This window comes from Carassius gibelio, chromosome A4 (genome assembly GCF_023724105.1).
Source record: "Carassius gibelio isolate Cgi1373 ecotype wild population from Czech Republic chromosome A4, carGib1.2-hapl.c, whole genome shotgun sequence".
Taxonomy (NCBI): domain Eukaryota; kingdom Metazoa; phylum Chordata; class Actinopteri; order Cypriniformes; family Cyprinidae; genus Carassius; species Carassius gibelio.
In genome coordinates this window covers 27,785,528-27,813,148 of record NC_068374.1, presented here as the reverse complement: position 1 = coordinate 27,813,148, position 27,621 = coordinate 27,785,528, and the positions used below count along the sequence as shown (strand labels likewise).

Below are 27,621 nucleotides of genomic sequence, written 5' to 3'. Positions count from 1 at the left end.
TCTATATTTGATTATTACATTTCTTCCCCAGTCCAGATTATTTGGCAATATTGGTTAATGATAACTGATATTGTTGCAATATATCTCGCTTCCTTTTTAATGCTTATGACAAACTTTTCTTTGGGATACATGCTTTTCGGATCCAATTTGAGCTAATTTAAGCTACTTGCGGTTGGTTAGGAACAAAATCTCTGAATTACATAAAATACTTAGTTTATTGCATCATGTCTGGAATGGATAGTGTTCACAAAATGGTTGAAATCTCTTTCAACATTTATTCATACTTCACTGAAGAGATTTAAAACAGGCCATTTATTCTCCTTTCACAAGGCCAATTTCTATTCATGAAATATAGAATCACTAAAGACTGTGGAATGAACAGCATAAATCAATCAAATAATAAATACATTTGTGTTATCTAAATGTGAGATGTATTTTTAGTTGTTCAGCTGGTGGTCGTTAGCACCTTATTTAATGCCTTGAGATAAATACCCAGTTAACACAGTCATAGCACCTTCTACGCATCATCTTTTATGAATAACCAACAGATAGTCATTATTATTCATGAGCCAGGGTAGGTGTAGTCATGTGCACTGAGCTTTAGATAGAAAGAGAGGGAGGAACCGAGAGAGGGATAGAGAGAGGGAGAGACGTGCGAGTGAGAAAAGGGGGTGTGTCTCTATGAAGAGGGGTTTCGTACAGCGTGGATGACTGCTAGGTAGTGTGGATGAGAGAGGGACACAGAGAGATCGAGGGGGTATGATGCACACACACAGACAGTCATTCACAAGGAATTCTGCAGGCAAGCTGGTCAGTGTGTGATTTTTACACAAAGACTGGGAGAGAGGTACCTACTGATGAGAGACGTTACTCAAGATTTGAGGGAAATCCCCGGTGTGCCTGTTTGTGTGCACTACTTCCAGAGATCTGTTGGGGGACCCGAGACGGTGAGATGGGCTGTAACCTGTGCACGCTGCAGAAAAGAGAGGAGCACTACAAGCTGCTGTATGAGATCGCACAGGTGAGTCGACTTGTTTAACCTACTCCTGAAATCCTTCTGAAGTTAAATTGTGAGATCAAATGGGACTTCCATGGAAGTTTCTACCTTCTATAGAGATATGTTCTCTATCTTTTCTAGGCAACTCTGTTAGATGAACGGATTCATTTATTTAGACTTGTTTATCCAATGCAACCTACAAATAAGAATAATGCAAGAAGCATTTGTTTCAAGGGACAGGGCACTACTCCTCCAAGTAGTAGATAGGGAAACCCTTTTTTTAAGATTCATTTTTGGCTTTTTTTGGACTGGAATGTCAGAAAGTGGATAGGAAGTGATATGGGAGGGAGAAAGAGTTGCAGGAATGGAAAGGACCACAAACCTGGATTTGAACTCAAAACCTTGTGCTTTAAAAGTGTCTTCTAAGACATCCAGTTTGGTACTAGTAGTTGTTCTGTGTTTGGATCTGCACGGTCTTGTGTGAAGAGTTCTTTAGGGGAACTCTTTGTTGTGTTGAATTCCCAAACTGCATTGGGGACTTACCTGGAAGCATTTGTCAGGGATTGGAAGAAGGATTTGAAGAACACAAATGTTCTTGTTCATTTAGGTACAGCTGTTGTACAAGACGCTTTAAGGTAGGATGATGAGAATTTAGGATTTCACACTCTGGTGAAACTTATTGTTATGTAGAGTTGCAAGAAAGAACCAAGTCTGGATAATGTGCAAAGACCTGAACAAATGACTAAAGAATCATTGATCATGATTAGTACCACCATGTTTCCAAACCCTTGCCTATATAGTTGGCACCCACTGGAGCCCTGTAACAGATTCTTAGAAGCAGAGTTGTTCAATACAATATTTAAAGATCAATTTAGCTTTTTAATAACCATTAACGTTTAGGGTTGATGCTAGTCTCGGACTGGCTGAACTCCTGTCTCCACTTCTGTCCGAGCTGTAGGAATGCCCATGTTCCTATGCTGCATGGGAGTTCAGAGTCCCTGCTCCCTCTTGAGCACCAAGCGTGCAAAATAATATTTTCATGTTGCTCTGATCGCCGCCTCATTAAGCTGTTGTACAAAATGGCTTTAGTGCCCTAATTAGATGGTAAACTGTGCCTTTAGTCTGTGTGGAAGCCAGTCTGGGAGATTATCCCTGTCAGATAGAAGTGGTAGAAGATTGATCCCTACTGGTTCAAAACAGCAGGCTTGTGTTAAGAGTGACTTGTTCAGATAGCTTCTTGCTGATAACAGTGCTGTATTGCCTGTGATTAGGAGTTTTGTACAAGCACTTGCTCTTTTGTGAAACAATAGAGTGAAGAGTGGCTGGCAGCATTTTTGTGTTGCCGCTGTGACACCCTAGAGATTGTGTGTATGTGTCTGGCGGGTTATGGTTTGCTTTTTGCTTGACATGAGATGACTTCTTATATGTCACATGTCGCTCCCTTTGAAGTTTTATCAGTGAAGTTCAACTCTCGATGGATGAACGACAGAACGGGGAGAGAAAGAACTAATGCAAATGTCTCCAGAAAGGATGAAAGTACTAGGGAAGGTTGAAAGGAGAGGGAAATCTGGATCTACTCTCTCTGGAGTGAATTCCCAAGCTGGCGCAAAAGTGTGTCAAGGAAGCGTGTGACTTATTCGACAATTTAAATTTTCAAGCTTTCATGTTCGCAAGAAGAAATCAAAGAAATGTTGCACCGTGTTACTCTTGAAGTCACAACAAGAAGCAGACATGAATAAACACAAACACACGCCTACACTGCAATTTCACGCCCCCTGACAATTTTGACACTATTCTTGGCAGCACAGCCCTGTTAGCCCTGGTGGTCTGTGAGATGTATGAGTTAAGTGTGAGTGTTTACCCCTCAATGGGCTCACCATGGAAATGTATTCTTCTTTCTTTGTTAGCCACGTTACAAAGAACCGTACTCCCGCACTCTTTCCCTCTCTCTTACTCTCAGTCTCGGAGGTCTGTGTGTTTATGCTCCATCAGCAAGATCAAGTTTTGGATTTTAAGGTCTGAACCGTTTCACCTTAATTTGGCTGGCAGATCAAACTGACAAAATCTCTGTGATTAGCTGCTGTTTATCCATTGTGATGTAATATGTGATGTCATTTCAAGTCTGATTACAGATAACTTGATTTGAGGGGATATAAACACTCAATAATATCAAAGCTTTTGAGAAACCAAGCATTATTTTATGCAGTGCCGTGGAAAACAAGATGGCAAACACCAATGAAAAGGGGAATGGTGGATGCTTATTAATTCACAGTTATTGTGAATTTACATTAACCATTGGATGTCTGTATAAAATGGTAATTTTTGAACAAACTGTGTAAACATTTATAGTGCAGGGTGGAAAAAATATGTAAATCCTTGGCAGAAGTATATTTTAAAATGTGATCTACTGCTAGGCTAAATCTGTAAGGTGCACAGAGTGAGGCAACTGTTAACATCAAACCATTTAAATGTACTTATTTCCCTATTAATCTCTAAAACACTGGTAATTGCTGATCAGCCAATCTGTGTTAGGTGATGGAGGCTATTTCACTCAGTTGAGATGAAACACTGAGGCTCATGGGAGCAGTGCAGTTTACGGCCATGGTCAGGATCCCTTGGGGACAGATGCTCAGTGTAATTTCCATTCTGTGGATCAGCATGGGAGGCAAAGGAGAGATATCACCTCCCACACATTTAATATCACACAGCCGCTCATTTTTAGTATCTGTAGCTCCACAAATTTCATAGGTACAGTAACATAAAAAAACAAAACAAGAACTTAGCAGGAATTACCTTTACATTTACGTCAATTACATTTGCTGTGTAATTCACCTTGTTTCAAGCTGGCATCCATTTACCTCTGCGCCCCATACGGTGGCCATCGAGGGTCAGAGAAAGTGTCTGTCCCGAGATCACTAACAACCATATGGATCTGGATGAGTGAATTGGACAGTCAGTGTATCACAGATGGAGGGCAACCTTTAGAGAGACCTGCCAACAGGAGCTGTCTTTTGTGAGTGTGTAAGATTGAGTTTTAAGTGTGTATGTGTGTAAGGATTCTTCACACTCCTGCCTGAACCAAGGTCTCTCTTATTGGCATCGTCACTGTTGGGCGACGTCCTCTGTCTCTCTCTCAGAACACTCTCATCCATCTTCCTGTCCCGGAGCCTTTTTCTGAACGATGCTTCTTGCTGATGAAATGTGTTGGGTGTGGAACGAAAGAAGGAAAAGACAGAGAAACATGTAGTTTTGATTGATCTTGTGAGCGCGTTGGATGATAAGTCTGTCAGATAGCACAGACCCTGGGCTGATCATATCAGCACCCTGCCAACTCCAGCCCAGGCAAAGCATGCTTGTGTGTGTGTATATGATGGAATTCTCATTTAAAGCCCATATCATTCTTTTTGACTGTAGCATGCATGGAATGATTGCATAATTATTGCTTAAAATAGGCTCTACTCTCTCAGTGATCCTGATGATTTTCTCTTTTAGTGAAATGACAGATGCTGAGTTTATCTTTTTCTCCTGATCTGGAATGAGAGCAGATGACCTCATCTAAACCTATGTCTCATGTCATTTATGCCGCTACTGATCTTCCTTACCAGATGTATCGGGTTACCTGCTGTTGTGTGTATGGTTTCACATTTACTGCAAACAAGTTTTTAGATTTCATGTAAATATGTAGAAGGTAATATCAAATTTCAAAAGCACGAACAGATCTATGATAGTTCATTACTCTTTTGTTAATGATATTTTTTTTTTATTAGTTATTTTTTGTTAATGATGTAATAATTACAAGAAATAAGACACTTTTGTTAGGGACACCATATTTTGAGACCATTCATTCATTCACTCACTCACTTATTAATGAATTTAATATTCATTAGTTTATTTTTTTAGTGTTAGTTGATATTGGTTTATTGATTTGTGCAGTTCCTCAATTTTTACGTTTGTTTTACATTACCTTTGCCACAATGTAACATCTAATTATTCAATAACAGAATTATTTAATAAATAATTTAATAAAACCATTAAATCTTGAGCATAGCACAAAATAAGTATTTATTTTTCATACTGTACATTACTATGTTGTGATGCCTAAATTCACTTGTATAATAACAATAGGAATATCAATACTGTCTATTTTTCATTATTTTTTTATCAGCATTAAAATATCAGCTTTTCGGACACAATTTGAATACATTTGTGCAAGGTTGCACTCAGCCAATCTTTTTCTTAACAATTTTTATAAGATAGCATCAACTGTAATAAAAAGTGCCAACAGGGTCATTATCATTGCTGGCACTGTCTCTACCACTCAGGTGGATTGAGTTTCATGGGATTTTACACTTCTGTCTGATCTGCTTCCTGTATGACTTCAGTGAAATTATGAGGTGACCTTTTCTTTTTTGTGTTATTTCATTTTAAAAAGTGCAGGCTTGACCTTTACATCCCTATAACAAATCCACTCGACCAGTCAGACCCTCTGATTGAAAATCTTCGCTATGAGCCCATCTCATTTTTTTCCATATACCATACACCACCTATGCGGCCACACTATCCGTGCAATGCAAAAATGTACTTTGCATTAACCAGACACTCTGGAGAATATTTATTGCATATAGGTTTTAACTCACAACTCCCCTTTTAAACACTTCAATTTCTTTCTAAGTAGGCCAAGTTGCAGTTAGCAGCATTTTATTATTTGCGTCTATTTTTATTTTTTTTTTTAATTGCCCTTTCAGAACAGGCAGAATAATTTGTGAACTCCTTTTAAATTTATGAACTCCAAACAAATCAAAAATTATGAATATACATAAATGAACTCTTGTTCCTTACTCACAAACTTGTCGTTTTATATTCTTAAACTAGTCCTGGCCTCTCAATTTCATTCTTAAGAAAATCATCTGATTTCAGCAGAACAGAAAAAGTTATTTGTCTGGAACCACAAAGGAGATGACCTGCTTGTCTGCCCTAGACACACTGGTGTGTAATTAGTGCTGGGCCTCAGAGCTGATTGGTAATTATAAGAAGTTATGGAGTTTTGTCTTTCCTTCATCATGCAATCGTCTGTGAGTCTGCCCAATTGGCAAGTCAAAAGGGACTGATTACGCCTCTGTCACGCATGGGTGCTACACGAATGAAACACAGGGCATTAAATCTACATACCGCTGTTCACTTGACTTAATGAGAAGAACTAGTGTGATGGATCTTGCATTAAAAAAAATCTGAATCATGAGGTGTTTTTTGTCATGGCTCTTGGATAAAATCACTGAAATTGCTGAACCCAGTTAATGCCTCATATATTGTGCAAAAGAAGGAAACATGAAATCAAAATTCACAAAATACAAAACATTTTCACACTGTGCATGTATAAAGCTGTGATGGTTACATTTACATGTAGCTTTAGTTTATGGTGCTTAATTGTTAGTTTATTTAGACACGGTAGATAACATTATCCAAATGATTTCCTATGGATAAAACCTAAATTGCTTTTCAAATTGCACACAGAATATCATTTTTCAAACTATAGCACATCAAGCTAATAAAAGAGGTTTCAAATGGCAATTTGCAATGACTTTAAATATCTTTTTTTCTTTATTTGTTCTGCATTGATTGGGTCTATATAGCAGTGCATTGGAGGATTGTGGATTGATCCATTTGTAATTAACACACAATTAGCAGGTACATACGTCTAGATGGCAATTCCTAATATCCCATCTGGCCAAGAACCCAGGCAGGAAATAACGTGTGCGTTATGCAGCTGCCAGTGTATTGCAGAGAATTACAGTTCGAGAGCTCTTCAGACAAATCCAGATAATTTATGGGTTATGTGTCTGCAGTATTAAAACAATCTGCGAGCATTGCTGTTCAGCCCAGTAGAGCAGTTACTTGGTAAGATTATTATGCATATCAAATAATAAAGCATCTGTGTGTGTGCAAGGTTAAGGCACTGGAATGGATCTCAGTGGCTTCTTGTGTCTGTACGGCACGCAAAATGTGGGTGATACGATACCCCTCCCCCACCCCACTTTCTGTCTGTTCTTTTGTTCTTGCAAAGGTGAGACATTTTCTCAGAGAAAACAGAGAGCAGAAGGCTGAGGAATTATGGGATATTAAATTGTAGTGCTGATCAGAGTCTAATTTCAATATAACTTCAAACTGTTAGTAGTACACTTGAATGGACTGTAATATGGAACAGAATTATGGAGAGAGACCTTGTGTCTTTGCATACATGCTGTCTTATATCTGGCAATAGCAGACAAGATTGGATGCATCACACACATCTCACACACACACACACACATACAGGGAGGTCACTGCTCCTGTCTGTTCCTCTTGGCTGGCCTCGGCCCCCTGTGTGAGTGACGGTCTGTCAGTGTGAGACACAAACCGGCCCGGGTCACTTCCTCGGAGTCTGACACCAGCACACTGTGACATCCTTAATTCAACAGCAATGATAAGCTGACATCACTCAAACGTTCCTTGTAAATGTGTTGAACTTGTAGTCAGGGTCCTTTAACAAAAAAAAAAAAAAAAACGTGCATTTCTGAAGAGTTGAGATTTCGACATTTTTTACATTAAAACCTAATACCTTTTTGTTTTGTTGTACTCGTTCCAGACTCTTAAATATGAAAATCCATCAAATGTTATTACAGTTTCCTATTTATTGTTTTAAAGCCTGTTTAATATCTAAATGAGTAGTGAAATAACCATAACCATTGCATTTAATCTTCCAATTTTATTTAAACATTGTTTAATTTCTACACACATTTTTATACTGTGTGTAACAGTTGTGGTTTCATTTTAATGATTAATTTTGATATTATGATCAATTTTACTACTTTTATCCAAAGTTAGTGTACATCAGAATTAGTGAGCTTTTATTAATTAGTGACGGTTGAATCATTCATATCTGTGTTTGGTTGTAATGTGTTGAACTGGTAGCTGGTCTGTACTTTTGTGCATGTCTTATTGAAGTCTGTAGATCTCATATGTCCTTGATCCCCCTTGTCATTGCTTGTCGCTCAGGCCTTTTCAGTCATTGAGTCCAAACTTGCGTGCCTTGGAAGGGTTCTGTGTGTTTATTCGATACTGTGACACTATCAAACTTGAGTTGGTTTTCTAGCATGCTTGAAAAGTCATTAGCAACTCTCTGAGGTCTGCTGTGCCGTCCGTTTGCGTATTAAATATCAAGCGGCCCATCTGTGGGGCACACCATGGAGTCTCCATGCCGTAATCAGATCTGCTTTCTGAAACATCAGTAGGGTTCAAGTCTTAGAGCAGATCCTTTCCAGGAAATTAGCAGTTTTGTGTCCTTTTGTTTGCTTTCACGTTGGCCTAATAAGGAAGATATCATGGAAGTGACCAGGCTAGTTGTCATATAGGTAAATTGTCGCATATATTAAGGATTATATTAAGTAGTAGTATTCAGCAGTTCAAGTATGCATATGTTTACTCAAGCAAGGGGTTTTGTTGGTTAGTTTCAAATGTCTACTTCAAAAAAAAAAAAAATTATAATAATTATTATTATTATTTAAATGTGAAGCCCATAAATGTTTTTATTTAAAAAAATGATTAGTCTTTTTGTTTGCTTGTTTATTATTGTAATAAACAAATAAAGCTGCTCTAGAAATATTGACTGAAGTAAAAAGTGAATCTCAAAACATATATGTTATGTTATGTTATGTTATGTTATGTTATGTTATGCTATGCTATGTATTTTTATTAACTCTACATTAAGAAATGCTTACTGGTGAGAATGCAACTATATAGCATTTATTTAATTAATTATTGTTAAAAAATGTTTGAATTTGTTTATGTTTGTGTATTTATTTAATTATAAATGTAATACCTCAAAAAAATTTAATTTTCATCTCTATATTTATTATATTATTATATTATATTAATCAACAATGATTAATAGTGAATTAATGGAGTCACAAGTGTGTCCCATATTCTTGCTCTATAGTGTGAAAAATACTGTTCTGTCTTTTTATCTGTTCATTCAAATTCTTCCATGTCTATTTCTGATTAGCCAATTATGCCCAATTCATACTTGAAGTCATCCGTTGAGCAACTGTAAAAGCAGGCGCTGACTGACTGCTGACAGGCTGAATGGAGTTAAATTGCACAGCAAAACAACCCAGCGTGGCGTGTATTATGGGGTTGCGTGAGTCGGAGAAGATCTTTAAGCAAGCGTGTGTTTGGATGTCCATTCACACACGTCTGATGTGCTCTTGAAGAGTGTTCAGGTGTGTAGGCGTGTGCTATTTTTTCTATTCGTCTAGTGGAATCTGACTCAACACATGAGGAATAATGCTAATTGGCATGTAACAGGAAGAGCAGGAATTACACACACGTTTTGGGAGATAAAAAAATCTCACGGCTGGTAGCTCATTAAAGGGTTGTTATAATTTGATTTGTATCCGTCGTTCACATATTGAACTTCTCACACAATGTACATGGTTTTACTCAGAAGGTGCAGGTTTGGCTATAATGAATGCCGTGTTTGTTGACTGATCTTAATATTGGGCCTTAGGTTTGATGGGGAGCAGATGTCAGTTTTGGACCTATGGTGGCAGCCGCCATGTGCCACACCTGTAGTGGTGAATTATCTACACATAGAGCATGGCAGACCCGTGCCAGCCTACGCTCAAATGCCAGATGCATTCATCAGGCTTTGGACCGCAAACATCGGATGCAGGACAAAAGATTCACAGCCAATAATGTGGTCTTTGATGCCTATGTTTTTGTCTAGAAATGTGTTTGGATTGGCACACTAGTGTGCACCACCACTTTTTGTGCTTTTATAGTGGAAAAATACAGCAACGGGGGTCTTTCTGTCATGTCTATGTATATTTTGACGATGCTAACAACTAGACCTCGCTTAGGTTCAGAACTCAAAAAGTAACTTCATGCATTGTCAGAATGCATGAAAGTCACTGGTACAGACTCTGACCTCCTCTTGAACCCTGATACATTGGGTTAGCAGTTACTTTCCCCCGCCCTTGATTTAATTTAGAAATATTGCTCGGTACATAGTGTGTGTTTGTATTTGTTTTGTATATTTATAAGGCTATTGTTTGTGGTGTTCCTGCCTGTAATGATGGCAGATGTAAGGTTAATCTTCGTCTAATGTGTGTAGGAGGAAGTACCAGATAATAAGCCCCTGGCACCGGACGCACTACATCTATTAGAGTCAGTCTGAAAGAGAGAAACATGAATGAAGTTCACAGTGGAAGATAAGCCACTACATTAGACTGTGTGTCTAGAACACTAGATCCATCTGTTCTTCTTTGTACCATTCAGTCATCATCTTCCGCTTACCTTTCTTACAGTTTCCTCTTAAACTGAATCCAAAAGAATGCATTGTACTGTGAAGTTAAATCCGTGTCTAGAGGAATGTCACACTTTTGAATTTTAACCTTTTAAATGTTAAAAAGGGTTAGTTCACCCAAAAATTCTGTCATTAATTACTCACCCTCACTCATTTGTGTAGCACATGGAGTTGCTACCTTTATGTAGAGCATTCCGAAACGGTTCATATATGCTGCCTTAAAAGGCAACTCACTAGGCTTTGGAATAGAGCTTGCGTCTCTCTAGAGCAGAGTCCTTCATTAAAGTCATTAGTGAGGCACGGTGGGACACTCCTACCAGAAATCAGCTGAAATAATTAAGCAAACCCACTGAAACGACAAATCACCTTCAAATCTGTCTCTCGTGCTCTCTCTCTCTCTCTTTCGCAAAGTGCAGTACCCATAACTAGAGGCCAAGGCCGAGACACCACGTCCATTGCCCTTCAGGAACAATCAGTAGTTTTTAGCATTTGGTCAGGTGAGAGTCAGCATGTACAAAAAAAACCCTGAACCTTAGGTCTTCCCTCCTTTTATTGTTGTATTGCATAGCCTTCTTCTATTGTGGTGATGGTTATGATTACTGTCGGCTTGTTCAACAGCATTTTTGCCATGACATTTATTGGTGAACCTTGAAGTGAACTCAACTGCACAGCAAAACCAATAGCAAAACTCAGGCCTTGGTCTAGTTTTTTGCTTCAATAAGGATCAATGGTTTTGAAGGTCTGTAGATTCAAAGCTGAAGTGTGTAATAGTAGCGTACTAGTAAGAGTGGTATGCTAGCAGTTGCTTGATTTAAAAAAATTTTACACCCTGACTAGCTTAACAGAAACATTCGGTTCATTCAAAATCGCATACTGTAGAGTAGGAACTACATTTGAATGTTAACTTAAGCCCAAAGTACACTGAAAGACACGGAAAAGCTCAACTGAGTAGATGGTTACTCGCACGCTGAGTTCTGTGCACACGCAGAGAGCTGCGTCTCACAGACTGAAGTTCGAAGTTCCTCCTGCACCTGTACGAACAAATACAAATCACAGTTTAAACAAGCAGAAAAGGCTGTGAAAGAGACCAGTTCAGCACCCGCTGTATTCTGGTGTTCAGGGCGCACGCAGAGACACGTCTAAAAATGCTCCAACACCGAATTTGTCTCTTTTTGCTCTTGTTCCGACAAATCGATATTTACAATACGATATATAAACGAAATTTCATTTTTACAGTGAAGACTATGCAATGCTATTTTACATTTAATTATTCCATTTCTGTACCTTGACACCTACAAACTTGAAAAAAACGTAAACATTGTGTAAATAGCACAAATAAATAAATAGAACGAACATACAAATTAAACAATTTCAAACAGCGTCAAGTAGTTCAACCAGCACTGGGGCCCTGTGAACCCCTGCTATGGCCCTGTGTGCATTACACCTTTTTGTCGCTGTGAATCTTTTGGATGCACTGAATTTGTTTTGCTCTAATCGGTTGTTCCACAAGGTGGCAGCACTGGTCCGGACTGTTGTTTCACAATTAGAAAACAAAACCATAAAGACAGAACAACAACAACAAAATAGCAGAGATTGCAACAGCAGACGCCTGCATTGACAAGCACTTGTGTGAGAGGTTTATGAGAGCTGCAACTTTAGTTTTAAAGATTACAAAGACATTTTTATCTGTCATATTAGATATTACATTCTGGAAGCAGCAATTTGGAGGCAGAGCTGTCTGTTTTTCCCACCAATTCCATATGGTGGAAGTGTTTGGAAAATCAATTTGAAGTCATGTCCGTAGCAATTTCTAGTGCTACGGTAACTCTGATGAAATCCAACAGTGACCAGGAAGAGCAACAAGCCCCTACGTGTTTTAGCATGTCAGGTTTAAGTTCTCCAAATAGGGCAGGCAATGAAGACAAAGAGACACAACCCTGTCAAAAATCTGTTCTCATTCAGAGAATATTTCATTTATTCACACTCCTGTAATGGAAAAACAATTCCCTACATCTACATTCAGTACACATGATGTACTCTATGACAGCATGCCGTATGATCGTACATATTGAGAGTGCTTGCGTTGGGTTATTGTAGTGAGGCACTGAGACTAAATAAATGTTTTGTTGACGCAGTTTGTCATAACCCATGTCATCCATGGCTGGGTCCTGCTGAAGGACTCATTAGTTAGACATACACAGCTCCCTATGATATATGTGCCTGCTATTTCAAATGCATTATTTATTTTTGTAGCTGAAAAAATAGAGAAGAATGAGAGGCATTTATACTGCTCGGAGGATCAAACCAAGGTTGGTGCTAATGGAGAATTTAATTATGTTGTGAAAGGTAGACATTCGCCTGCAGGGTGAACTCTGTCAGCGTTGTGTTGTGTAGTCAAACTCCCACTGCCTGATTCCCACAGAATAAGTCAGTGGCATACTGCCACCGAAAACCTCTTTGAGTAGTAATTCTTTGTCCCTAAAGAGGAATTTGAATTTAATGCAAAAGCACACACATAAGCAATGGCAGTAGAGATGGTTGAATCTCTATGGTTATACTGTGTAATCAAAGTTACTTATGTGAGAATATATTGTATATGTAATATGTTTGGGGGGCAAGGTGAGGGAAGGCATGTATTTGCAGATGCTGATGCCTTAGGTGTTACATCTTATTTCTAAAGTATAATTAGCTTTAGAATACTTAAGGTGAAATTTGTAATAGCATTTGGTTTAAATAGCAACACCAAATGGAGTTGCAAAAAAAAAAAAAAAATACTGTTTTAAAAAAAAATTTTGGTAATTGAAATAAAGCTGAAGCTTAAATGAATATTAGAAATTTAGCTTTGACAACTAACTAAAATAATTAAGTTTATAACTGAAATTAAAATTGAGGGATCTAAAAGAAAATTTTAAAAGCACATAACAAAATTATTAAAACTTAAACTAAGATTTAAATGAAAACAAAAAGCAAAATATGAAAACATATATATAATATTTAAAAATAGTATATAAATAATAATAAAATAACACTGAATGCCATTGGATAGATAAACAGTTACCTAAGCATTTTTCTAAATACTGTATTTGTGATTTAAATAATATTAAATAATGTTTTAATGATAACATATATATATTATTCCTTTTTAAATATTTAATTGATAAAAAAATATTGCTAGTTTTACTTGCAAAAAAGGTTTGTCAAACTGATAATTTTCACACCTAGTTCATAGTGGTGGATAGTGTGGGAATGCCGTATTATTTAAAATAATTAGCCCAAGTTATTATCATTACTAAACTGCTCAATTTAATTGTTTGTTTGCAGTCTGTTATGCTTGGCTTATACTTATAATCAGACAAAACATTTTAGCTGCCACACATTGACAGTACTGTAATTTGCACCAAATTTCACTTATACAGAAAGTCCTTGCACTTTTTTTTCTGTCCATCTCTCACTCAGTCATGCATTTTGTTAGGGGACTAATTGCCTCTCATTAATTTCTTGTCACGTTGATTAATCAGTGCAGAGACTACATGGAAAATAGCATATATGCAAATAGTTAATAGCCTCTTTTTGAATATCTGAATAGTTAAGGGCACGGCGAGTTAGTTATCAGTCTCCAAGTAAATCTAATGAAGAAAATGAATTAAAATAATAACAGACTGTGTGACAGAGTCTGTGTGGTTCCTCTTGCACAGCGAGATGATGGTTGTCGACGGGTGTTTTAAAGACTCCTGCAGCTTCGTAGAGAGTCTGAGCTCTAAAGCAATATGCGAAATTCAGATTTTCAACAGAAATTAAAAGTTGTAATGATTAGGAAGTCTTTCTTTTTTTTATGAAACTTCCATGTGCCATTGTCATTGAGCTCCTACAATGAATCGATGGGTGACTGAGCCTTTCGACCATGTGCTCAATATGAAGATAAGATGATTTCGGTTTTGTGAATGGGATCGTGTGTCAGATATTGTGTTTTTGCTCACACATAATACCCTGAAGAATCCTTTCTGATTGCTTGACACTTCCCAGGTGGGATTTCACTGTTATGCTCTCATTCCTTTTGGATTCACAGTGTTGAGAAACTCAAAGTGTGACTCCCTTACAAATGTGCCATATAAAAGACTATAGTCAAGTGTCTTTCACCAGTGTTTAGCTCTTTTGTCAGTTTTCTCAACAACTATCTGTACTTTTTGGATTGACTTTAATGCTGTTTGTGTGTACGTCTTCCTGTAGCTGTTGCATTTTCCGTTGTTTAGTCGACCGGCCTAGAGGTTCTCATCCAATTCTTATCTCTCATGCCACATGTGTTTAAGCAAACACACATGCAGTCTTATCACTTCTTTGTGCTTATCTCACCTGTGCCAAATCATTCAGCTTGGAGAAAATAAACAAGCCTGTAGATATGTCACCTGACAAGAACTGACACAAATATGACAGCTCCGACAACACGCACACACACACACACACACACACACATAAAAACACACACATTGTATTCTCCACCACTGATGTTAGCTGTGATTCTGCTTCAACATTCAGATGTACTACATGGTCCTCTTGAGGCAGAGCTGGTATAGTGAGTCTGAAATCAATATGATGGGTCTGAGGTGACTGCGGTACAATCCAGTTTCAGACCTTGTTATCAAACCCAGATGGCACCTGACCTTTTCAGAGTCATGTATTGAGGTGGAATGTGGAGGTGGGTTGGTGTAGCTTTGGCGGCCACGTTTCATCGACATTAATGACCTTTCATTTCATATCGCTCTGGATCAAAGTTAACCAATGTGAACTCCAGAGTTTCTTCACCTGCTGATCTTTTAGACAAGATATAAATCTATGGGAATCAATGGGCTGTTTCTCCACCAGTGGCTAGTCATTGACTATAGATGATTTTAAACCACTTTCTTAGGAAGCAACATATGTTATGGGCATAAAACAAGTAGCCAAACTTGAAAACCAACCATGGCGTGCTTATTTTGCAGTCCAGTGATTCAGCAATTAAAAATTAAAACAATTAACAAATTTAAAGTTTTTAAAAATTAACTTTAAGATAACAAATTTACTCTGAGTGATCATTAGATGCATGCTAGTAAAAGGTAATCTAATTGCAAAAATAAAGGAAATAAGTATATGGACATAAATATACAATGGCTGACATATATCCAGTATGTCTCTCTAGAAATGTATAGCTATATGCTTGACACCTATTAGTGTATCCTCAGAGTAAAGCAATAGCTTTATTCCCATTGGTTCCATCTTGTCTTAACCCTCATACTGCCATATTTTTTGTGGGTGTAAGGTTTTAGTTTCCTTTATTTCGTGTCTAAAAATATGTGCTTCAACAAGACACAATTATTATTGTTGGTGTTGAGGATTGCATCTGTTGAGTTTGCTGCACAGATGACCCCAGCCAGCTCTGAAGACGAGACTCAGCAGGTAGAGAGTTTCCATCTCTGTGTGCATATTTTGACTTGTTTCCTAGTTACCAATGGATTAATTTACCCATCTGGTAAATGCATCAAGCTCAATGATCCCTTGCTCTTCAGTCTATTTGTAAGGAAAGTTGCAAGATGCCTGTATGATTTGATGAATGTCTGAGAGCAAAGGTCCCTGTCATGTTGTGTCAAATGTTGAGGTCGTTCAACAGCAATTGTACTTGGCATGTAGAAAATAAATGAAACGGCCATGCTTTGTTGTTGAATTTCACAAGAAATGTGAAATGAGGGTACGGAATCTTAAAGAAAGTCCTGCATAATTAAGCTGGTTTTCAGTTCTGCCTCACAGGAACCACATAGCTGAAGGAAAATTTCTCAGTCTAGAATAAATCATGTGTAAAGTAGCTCCAGTCTTGAATTTTTTTTTCTTTAGCATTAGCTAATAAATTCACCTGTATGATGACATCTACAATATACGACACAATATGCATGAATGAATGTGCATTATAAATACACTTTTGTCTACATTTGACTTTTATTGCATTGCATTCTATTTTCATTGATTTTTCCTGGGTTTCTGTGTGGACCAGTAAAATAAGCTTACACTAATCACAAAAATATTTTCAGCAGTGGCATGTAGGGTATTGACCTGTCAGTTATTTCACAAACCTTACAGCATAAAGGTAAAGGGGTTTGTGTGTTCCCTCGGGTATGATTCTGTCTAAAATAAATGGTTAAAGGGCTGAGTACTCTGGGTTTATAACAAGCTCATTTAATTGGTCTGGCAGTGAACCTGCTGATGCGGGTGAATGAATTCTGATGGGGAGGCTTTGACAGGTGTCAGGTGCAACATGTCAGATGTCATTATGATTGCACAAAGAAAAGAAAAAAAAAAAATATATATATATATATAATATATTTATAATAAAATATAATATATAATAAAAAAATGTAAATAAATAAATAAACCATGTAATGTTTTACGCTTATTTCACAACCCAAAAGTTTGTGTGTGTGTCTGTGTGGTTTGAATTCTATTGATATTTATAGTTCCACCTCTTATTAGGTGAATGGGCGTGAATTTTCCAAGTCTGGACATGAGGGAGCAGTGGAGGCCATGCGCAAGGATCCCATTGTGGTGCAGGTGTTGGGGCCCTCGTCCCAGAACCCAAACAGCCTACAGGAAGTGTGTGTGGTGGATGTGTGCACTCAGACAGACATCACATTTGAGCACATCATGGCTCTGGCTAAGATGAGACCCACCACCCCACCAGTGCCAGACATCTGCCCCTTCCTGCTGTCGGACAGGTAATGTGAAGCCAAGACTGTTAATTAGATTTAGACTTAATCCTCATACTATTTATTGTACTGTGTTTTTTTTTCATTATATCATACAATATATTTTTTTTATCACAATATATATATATTTAGTAGTAGTAGTAATAGTAGTTAATATTTTATAAATATTATAAATATTTATTTATATTATTTATATATATTATAAATACATTTTTAATTAGGGAATTTTAATTAAATAAAATATAAATTATAATTCCACAAATATAAATGTAATTGCAAATATATGGGAAGTATATTATATAAATACATTTATATATAAATATATATTATTATAATTGTATTATTTATTATAATTAAATTTTTTTATGTGTGTGTGTTTCTGAAATATATATATATACACACACACAGACACACAAACACACACACACACACACGTTATTGTCAAGAATTGCTTCATCACCAGGCAGAAGCCTTTACCCCCTTCCTCCTCATGAAATATCCCCCACTGCCATCATAAAATTCACGTCAGGGCCTATGTAATTATTGCAGTGGCTTCCCTTACACATTTCCTGTAATGAGTTGTATACAGGGTAATTAAAACCTAATGGAGTACTAAAATATCAAACATGCTGGCACAGAGCTTTCTCTTGGTGTTTTATACCCTTTTACAGCTTTCCGAGTGCTTCGGTCTGTCCAATAAGGCATGCGTTTTGTTTGGATTTATTTATGCTAATCTGATTGTCTGGCTACAACTAAGCAAAATCAAAGATTAAGCTCATTGGTGTGTGTGTGTGTGTGTGTGTGTGCGTGTGTGTGCGTGTGTGTGTGTGTGTGTGTGTGCTTTCCTCAGATTGCTTAGGATCTTGGAACAGTGCATTTGCAATTGAACCCCAGCTTGATGTGTTAACAGATTAATGATTACTGTTTGTAATTACACGTGCCCCAGACTACAAACAAATTCTGTTATCTTCTGTGGAGTGTAACGCATGGCTTCAGGCTTGGTCTATAGTTCGGGCATATCAGGCATAAAACTAACCTAGTGTATAATGTTGGCTTCTCTCGTTCTCTCTTTCTCTAGTTGTCATTCCATTCAGACCATGGAGCATGAATATTTTGATTGTCCCGAATATGTGGCCAGCACACAGGCAGAGGTGGACAGGGCAGTTGAATTTGAGTGTGAGGTAAGTAAAATGCTTTCTGAAACCATTTGAATAGTAATGTATATACACCTGGGGTGAACCAGTAACTAATGATCAGCCCAGCTGTTTACACCTTACATGCATCTAAAATGTGTGGGGCATAATGGAGTGATTGAATAAATAATTACAATATATATCACTGTCAAAGAAAAAAAAAGTAGAAATACATTAAACACATTAATGCTTCCTTATCTATGTTGTATTATTATTATTATTTACATACCATTATACGGTTGTTATTTATGTATTATTTCAATAAAAATATCTGAATGAGATTTCAACAGAAAGAGTTGTATAGTCAGAGGATTTACTGGGTTCATTTGATTGTAAAAAATTCAAAACTAAGAGTTTCAAAAAGGCATTTTCCTTCGCTATGAATGATTCAAAGTAGCATGTTACAGATGGAGAACCTTTAAACTATGCCAGTAAGACTTTGACTAATAAACAGGGGGCAGATTAGACTCCGCTGAGATGTGATTAGTTTTATTTTAGTGGCATTAATGTTCTTTCCTACTGGATCTTGAGCTCATTTTAGAAAAACAAATGCATATGTTAATGAAGCATTATTTTTATTTGCAATAATTGAAGTATAGCTTGTCAACAGATGTTTCATCAAAAGAATTAGATTTTTTTTTTAATGCAGAAATCGTTTTTCTATTAGCAAATTAGTACCGTATTTTCATTCTTGGATCTGTTATGCAAAGTTGCATAGTGCATAAGTAGCTACAGTATATGCAAAATGTATAAGCAGAGATAACTGTCCTCCATGGATCCTGCATTAGTCTGCTTTGCTTCATGCCCGGATGAGCCTCTTCCATGCGAGATAACTTCAATCTGTCCATCACAAGGACATCTTTCATATCAGACCAAGAGGAAAGTCTGACAGAACCACTTTAGCTCTCTGAACATGGCACATATACTGGATTAATACTACGATCTATGAAATTATCACTGTGATTCGCCAGTTTCATCACCGCCTGCACTAGTTTAAGGGAGATTGTGTGGATTACTTTGCTTGATGGCTTGGTTGATCCTTTTTGATGAGCATGTGGTCTGTACAATAGACTTGCAGAAAATATGACTTATTGCCAAGCTTCTTGAGCAGATCTATATGGAGCCACATTAAAACTGCTGGTGATGAATTGCATCCATTTTTGCGGACTGACAGAAACCCAGATTCAGCTGAATTATGAGAGTTAGCCTATTTTTAGGATGTGGCACCGTGGACATGTTGGTATCTTATTTTTAGAAATGATTTACCAAATAAGGATACTTGACAGTGCGGTGTAAGAAATGGATAAACCTCATATAGTCGAGGTGGTTAAATCTTGTTAATGTGGAGGGTGGGGTAGCTGATGTATGATGCAAGTGCTCGGTCAGGACGGTCGACCGATAAATGAGCCGTTCTGCCTGAGGCCGGTCTTACTGGGATGTCGAGCTGTGGCTAACTGCATCTGCTTTGATAGATGAATGTCTCTCGTGCAGTCCTGTCACTCCCATTCTTGACATATAATCCCCTCTGCCTGCTTTATTATATCATATTTCAGGGGTGTGCATCATTATAGGACACGTTTGATGTTCATTGTAGGCGAAGGAACCATTGCTGGTCATCCTTCTCATTCTTATTTAAAGCCAAACATTAAAGATGACTTGACTACTCTGAAACAATGCAACCGGTTGATAAGTTTAGATGTTTATGTGTTACAGGAGGTTGAACTCTGTCGAATGAACAGCCAGGAAAAGCTGGGTCTTACTCTCTGTTACCGGACTGATGATGAGGACGATATAGGCATTTTTGTTGGTCAGGTGGGTAGTTGTAATTGTTTTGCAATTTTAAAATTGGGACCATCATTTTGACATTGAGTGTTTTATATTATTTATATTATTTATTTCTTTTATTCAATTTCTTTAGAAGTTTATTGCTGAAAAAAAAATCAGGGTTTTAAAATTTGGTAAAACTGCTGTAAAACTGGTGATGGATGGACAATAAAATAGTTCATGTTGTCCAAGTTTCTCAAGGTTAATCATCTCCTTTAACAAACCACGTGTTGAACCATAAAAAAGGTGAGATTTCGTAATAGTTTCAGACTAGTTTTTAATGCAGCAGTTCAATTTACAGACAAAGATCTACTGAAAATGAACTGAATAATGTGTTTAGAACAGAGAATGGTAATTTGGCGATCTGTTTTAAATTAATTAGCAGTATTTGAAGTCACCTGTAGGATGTGGCACTGAGCATCAAATCTGACGCAGGCAATCAAATTATTCGGAGCAAACCATTTTTAACAGCAATTTAAATTTTCTGAAAAGTAATCAAAAGATAAAAGCTCAGTTTGATCCATTTTCATCATTCTACATCACTGTAGACCTTCACTGAAATTAAAAGTGTTTAATATGAAAAAATGTTCCTCTTTTCCTAAGTTCAAATGGCAAATGAAAGTCTACCAGGACTGAGCCAAGCATGAAGAGAGCAAGTCAAGTTTGGAAAATAATTCAGCATACAGACAGTTCTTTGTCAGTGTTTTAATTGCTGATTTTAATTAGCAAGGAATTGCTCCCATCCTGTCTCCTGTGGAGTGTAAAATGGCACTTTTTTATCTTTCACCTACTTGACATACAAAAAGAAAACAAAGGCTGAAAACAGGGACTGCATTTCAACAGAGAGAATTCTACTTTATTGTACAGATGTTGCCTGTTCTTACACCATTTCTCTCTCAGAGATATGTAAATGTGGAGCACCTGATGTCAAACAAGCTGAATCGCTTCTCCTTTTTGTATCATCTCCAGAAAATGTATCATAAACAACCTACAGAAAAGTTATGTATGTTACGTAAATATTAGTCATTAAAATTGCATTTAAATGCGTATAATGTACTGCAAGGTTTTTTTCTCCCTCCACTATCAGCATGTCTTTGATGTGTGAGATCTTCATTTCAGAGGAAGAAAAGTTAACCAGTATATATTCTTATATACATTTTTACAAGGAATATGGTTCTTTTAATTAACGTTCTGAATATATAAATATGTGTTACTTTTAGGGGGGCGGGGGGTTGGAGCAAGGAAAACATTCCCACATCCTTTATATATTCTGTGCTGTATTCACTTCCAGCCATTTTATATTATATGGGGGAATTATGTTGCCTTCTTTTGTAAATAGTCTGAAACGAATAGATTTATCTCATATTAGAACAGATATGCAAATGAATCCATTACAATACTGAATTCTTTTTGTGATAAGTCAGGGAATTGTTGTTGGTGTGTTCAATTTACATATTTACATATTGATGGCATGTTTATTGTGCTGTCGATAGGTCGAGCTCAACAGCATAGCTGCGAGGGATGGACGCATCAGAGAGGGAGACAGAATTTTACAGGTGGGATACATTTAATTTATATATAAAACAAAATGTATTGAAAATGTAATAATATAATGAAATCCGAATGTGTATATAGTGGTGTATCTATCCAAATCTTGAACAAAAGTAGTTAGCTGCTATTGAGTCAACTGGAAAACCATGATAAATTGCACTTAAATATCATTTTTAAATGGTTCTGCTTTTGCAGAATGTAGAACGAGTTGGTGTGACATTCAGCAGTGACAGTAGGGTTAAAGGTTTGGAGAATTTATGAGCAAAAGGAGATAAAGAGAGAGCGAAATTCAAAGGACTCAAGGCATCTGGATGTAACAGTGAAGGAGATGAATACAGTGGTTCAGTGCACGTCTGTCTCACTCTCTCCACCCCTATTATCTTCTTTTGACAGTGCCATTACTCTATAGAAGAAAAGATGAACGGCACCTGTCAAAGGCTGCTTAATTGTGTGCCTGGGCGTGTACCGCCACAACAGCTTTTTATAAATGCTGTGGCTCCTGCAGCCCAGTCGGCAGTCTTAGTAATCGATGCAAAGTCTCTCCTCCAGTAAATGCATAATTGACTAGAGGTTGTTATCTCAGAAGGGGGGCCTAGTTTTGGGATGGGTGAGGAAATGCAATTTTGCTCCACTTCTGTCACTGATGAAGTGTGCTTCCAGTACTCTCTCATTATTTTTGTGTGTATGTAATTGTCTCTCTGTGTCCATGTTTCCTCCAGATAAATGGTCATGATGTGCAGAACAGGGAAGAGGCTGTCGCTCTTCTCTCAAATGAAAATTCCAGATCCATAGTGTTGCTTGTCACCAGACCTGAAGGACAGGTGAGACCGGTAGCCAGTCTTAACCCACATTAGTGCCATAGTTCTCTTTGTGTGCCATTTTAATATAAATGTTTTTGTGAGCCAATCACCTGAGCCATAAATGCCAAGTCACTTTTCTAGAGCCACATGAAAATTATGAGATATCATGAGATATAATGAGATATTTCTAATTCATATGACCGTTGCAAAAAAAATTATAAATTAAATAAATAAATTATATATATATATATATATATATATATATATATATATATATATATATATATATATATATATATACAAAATGTATATATATATATATATATATATATATATATATATATACAAAATGTATATATATATATATATATATATATATATATATATATATATATATATATATAAATTCTATATATATATATAATTTTTTTTTTTTGCAACAGTCATATGAATTAGAAATGTCCTCAAAGTAAAAAGATCCTTTTTGCAGTTATGTCATCTACTATTGGCACCTTAAAGTCATGAGAAGCCAAATCTTGACCCTTTGGTTAGTCCAAAAGTTGTGAACCCTGCTGGGATCTTCTCTCTTAGATGGATGGAAGCTGGCTCGATGAGGACCATCAAGATTTCCTAGAGGAGCTGAAGATGGAGATTTTAGAAGAACAGAAAGAGGAGGGAATTCTTCAAACAGCAGGTTGTGTAAAGCGGGTGAGTGTGACCATATTTGCTTAAAGTTCCACAGGACCAAGTCTTAAGAAAGGCATTAAGGGGTTGTGTCTGTTCTTGTTTTGCAGTCTAAAAGATATGAGGATGCCTCAGGAAGTACTGATACAGCTACATGTTCCTCAACCATTCTGGAGAAGGACAGTGGTGTAAAATGCAGCTTTGAGGAAAGCTCTGAATGTGAATCGCTCTTTCATCCCCAAACATGGACTCAAAAACAATTTCGGGATAGGTGGGAAGCGGGCTCTCATTTGGTTCCTATGGACACCGTTGGCTTAAACAGGCAGGAGAAGGCTCAGGAGGGGAGGTTGAGCGAGAATGGGGTGGAGTGTGACCATTTTCAGCAACTCTTGGAGCTCAAGTGCCAGATCCGTAATGGTGGAGAATGCGGGTTGGTCTACAGGCGAAGCAGTACTATCGAGTGCAGCCTGACGGAGCAGGGTGGAAGCGGAGTGGCACGGGAGCTGCACATGCTCAACGAAGAGCTGCGTAGCATTGAACGTGAGTGCCAGAGCATCATGCAAGCCCACCAGCTGCGCAGGAGCAAGCACGACTCTCCTCGAATGGATAAAGAAAATCGACTGCGTCGTGGCAAGCTTGCGGATATTACTGAGTATCCTGAGAGACTACAAAGTGAGAAGCTCAGAGATAAAGACAGCTCTAGTGCCTACAATACGGCTGAAAGTTCCCGTTCAACTCCACTGGGAACCGAATGTTCACCAGATCACTCTCTACAGCCTCGGGTCCATATGACCAACCAGAGGAACCTTCAGAGTACCCAACAATTGCAGACTCCCTACAGTAGTCCCATCTTGTCATTACCCAGCCAAAGTAGCCCTACTTGCAGTCGTGCCCATACGTACACCAGCTCCACACCACCCTTACAGACCCCCATCACCAGTCCTGGTTCACAAGGACCCAGTCAGGCCTTCTCCAGCAGCTTGGAGCAAAGCCCCAGCAACCCTTCGGAGTCAGATCCAGCGCTTCCAGCTGATGATGAGCGCTGTGAGAAAGAAAGAAACCGGAATAGGGTTGCAGCCGCTCATCACTACCATTCGCCCTACCACAGCAACACCACAACCCAGCCTACCAGCACAAGACACTACCAGAGTTACCTACAGCTCCTACAACAGCATTCCTCTTCCTCTCTTGAGTACTCCCAGAGCCAGCTTAGCCTCCTCAGCCTTCGTGGACGGGCTGGACCCACGCCACCTGGCAGGCTTGAATGGAAGGTCAAAGTGCGAGCAGACGGAACCAGGTATGTGGCACGTAGGCCCGCAAGAGATCGCATCCTGCGCGAACGAGCCTTACGGATCCGAGAGGAACGCAGCGGTGGGATGACTACAGATGACGACGCAGTCAGCGAGTTGAAAATGGGTCGATACTGGAGTAAAGAAGAACGTAAGCAGCAGCTAGCACGGGCCAGAGAACAGCGGCGCAGGAGAGAGTTCATGCAGAGGAGCCGGCTTGAGTGCCTCAGAGAGACCATGGGGACGGCAAGTGGAGAGGTCAGCATCCTGGAGCTCAGTCACAAGAAGATGCTGAAGAAGCGAAACAAGAAGATCCTTGACAACTGGATGACCATTCAAGAGCTCATGAGCCATGGAGCACGAGCCCCTGAGGGTACCAAAGTTCACAACGCCTTCCTTTCTGTCACCACAGTATAGTGAAGAATATGACCCAAGGCTGTGCCGATTTATGTACTTGCCTCATTCCAAGTGGCCATTGTATAAAGGTGAAGATGCAGATATTTTTCATGTTTTGTGAAACTGAGTAATACTTGGTAAAAAAAACTCATTTCAGCTAAACTCAAGACTTCAAGAAATGTGAATGTTCAAAAACTCTTTTGATATATTGACACGTTGACACTACCGTTACAGACCTCGCCGTGTTTTCGTACTAGAATGTATAAAAGACAGTTTTAATAGGATTTTGCGCACTACATTGTGGTTTAATGTAGTGTTTCTTTCCATGAATTTGCATTTGTATTTTATAAATGGCAAGTTTCCATGCGATATAAAATACAGTACTTGAATACGGGCTTTTGTTGCCATTACATCTTTTAAATCTGAAATGTATATATCTGTAACTGTTCTTATCAAGATCTTCATGGGTCTTCGTTGCAGTTTAATGGGTTTACGAGAATCGTTTGCCATACCGCAAGACGTTACCATTTTAATGGTATTGTATACAATACGTACGATTTTGTATTGTTCTGTATGAACATTATTTATATATTTGAGTCTAATAAGTTATCTTATTCCATCTTTATAATGCCAAATGACCCAATCTGTATCTCAGTCAAGCACTCATTGTGCCTTGCATAGAGGCTCATTTTTCTACCACAGGTTGTGAAGAGACACCTTGAGTAGTCTTGCTGTCATGTTTTAAGTCTCTTTTTGATGTGTTAAACAACTTTTAGCCAGGTCTATGTGTTCTAGGTGTGCTACATGAGGAAAAAGGATAATAAATTATTGCTTACGGCTTTGATGGTTTCATTTTCTTAATTGACTGCTTGAAGTAACTAAGCTTGGAGTCAGGAACTGCATTGCTGAGATAAACTGCGATTATATCGTTAGATTCAGACAACACTGGCATTTGTTCGATTCACATCTCACCCAAATACCACACCTGCCATTGTTAACTGACATCCTGACAGACAGTTGCATTAAAATCCAATCTGTTTGACTGTAAATGCAATTCTTTGCATGAATACTTAAATGTTCATCTGGCTGTCAGACCATTACATTTTCTTCCCCAGTTAATGAATTGTTCAATCTTATTTTAGGCATAATCCATACAAAATTGTTATATTTATAGTTAAATGCTTAGTGTTCTTTTAATAAATATAAGATATATTCTTAGAAAACAAGTCTTATCTAATGCAGTTTTGCTCGCACAAGTAAATTAATCATTTTAAGTATGTAGGAAACCAGTCAAAATACCAATTAGACATTACAGTAGGACACTAAAACAGTTAACACACTTTTAATCTAACATTCTATATAAATACATTCAAATATCATTTGATATTAGTTTGGTAATATGTGCAGATTATTTTTACACTGATTGTTCTGAATGGATGATAGCTGCCTGAGGTTATTAGGATGGTTTGTGTGTGAGGGAGGTTGGAGGCTTTTTGAAGTCTAATGTTTTTCATCTTTGGTATGAATGTGTGCTGCATGTAAAGACCTGTCTGCCTCTGTTTCAAAGTGATAACGTTTGTGTAGGTTTCATGCATGGGTGCCATAAAACCTCAGCTGCATTGAGTCGCTTGTACACTGATTCCAATGAGAAGCTTTTGAACAAATCCCTGTTGTAGCCACTAGCTACCAAATATGAGTGAAAATTGACTTTAGTAAGTAAATAAAGCAGTTATTTACCAGTTAGCTGGTAATTTTATAAGGAATTACAATATTCTAACTGTAAGAATCTATCCATAATCACCTGTAATACAGCTTTTAGGAAGCTCTTTTGTGTTACTGATTACCTAGAAGGAGTTCCAACTAAATGTATGCCACAGGAGCTCAGAATACGTTCTTGAATACTTCAGCATCTGGACATTTGTATGATTCCATCTTCTCATCCTAAATCCCAAAATTTTCTAGCTGTTCAGTCTTTAGATTCTTTCTATTTTTCATGATTTCAATCTTCATCCTAAAATGAACTCTCAGGTTTATGAACTTTTTGTAATTGCTGGCTACAGAAATGGTTCCTGCATGTCTTGCATTACTGCCCTGATGTGGAAGGATATTCTCTCAAACTGAAGATGGTAAAAAGGTGCTGTATTATGTATGTGTGGCAGTCGTTTACCTCGTTAAGGTTCTTTTTCATATTTATTTATTCATAAATGCTCATTATGACTGACGGAGTGGAGACTTGTGAAACGAGAGAAGGGATATCAAAGTAAGTGCCTTTTTCCCCTTGCCGGCTCTCTCTCTCTCTCTCTCTCTCTCTCTCTCTCTCTCTCTTTCTCTCCATATTTTACTACAAAGAACATTTTTTTTTGTAAAATCATTTACACTCACCCTCACAGCAATCATAACCCATGTTGTTTCTTTCGTGTAGCACCATTAAAATAGAGAATTGAGAATCTTTATCCATCCATCCATCCATCCATCCATCCATCCATCCATCTATCTATCTATCTATCTATCTATCTATCTATCTATCTATCTATCTATCTATCTATCTATCTATCTATCTATCTATCTATCTATCTATCTATCTATCTATCTATCCAACAGCCTTTATCGATCATCCATACATACATACATCCACAATCTGTTCACTATATATATATCACTATATATATGTAGAGAGAGAGAGAATTCTTTATCACCAATCACATTCAAGTATTTGTTTAGTAAAAATATGCCTCTACATAAATGTGTTTTGTAAAAGATTTTCCACTGAAAAATTACTGCAAGTTGGGAACAACATGAGTAAATAATAGCAACCAGAA

General features: G+C 37.7%; 1 protein-coding gene across 1 annotated transcript; it reads left to right on the top strand.

The window, feature by feature from the left end:
- The first annotated feature begins 739 nt into the window (after nucleotides 1-739).
- On the top strand, nucleotides 740-25,635 carry LOC127975669 (PDZ domain-containing RING finger protein 4-like). Its single transcript, XM_052579715.1, has 8 exons — nucleotides 740-1,021; nucleotides 16,833-17,074; nucleotides 18,144-18,246; nucleotides 19,972-20,070; nucleotides 21,576-21,638; nucleotides 22,353-22,454; nucleotides 23,025-23,141; nucleotides 23,228-25,635. Exons 1-8 carry the CDS (start codon nucleotides 953-955, stop codon nucleotides 24,821-24,823), a joined length of 2,391 nt encoding a protein of 796 aa, XP_052435675.1. The 5' UTR covers nucleotides 740-952; the 3' UTR covers nucleotides 24,824-25,635.
- Nucleotides 25,636-27,621: the final 1,986 nt, after the last annotated feature.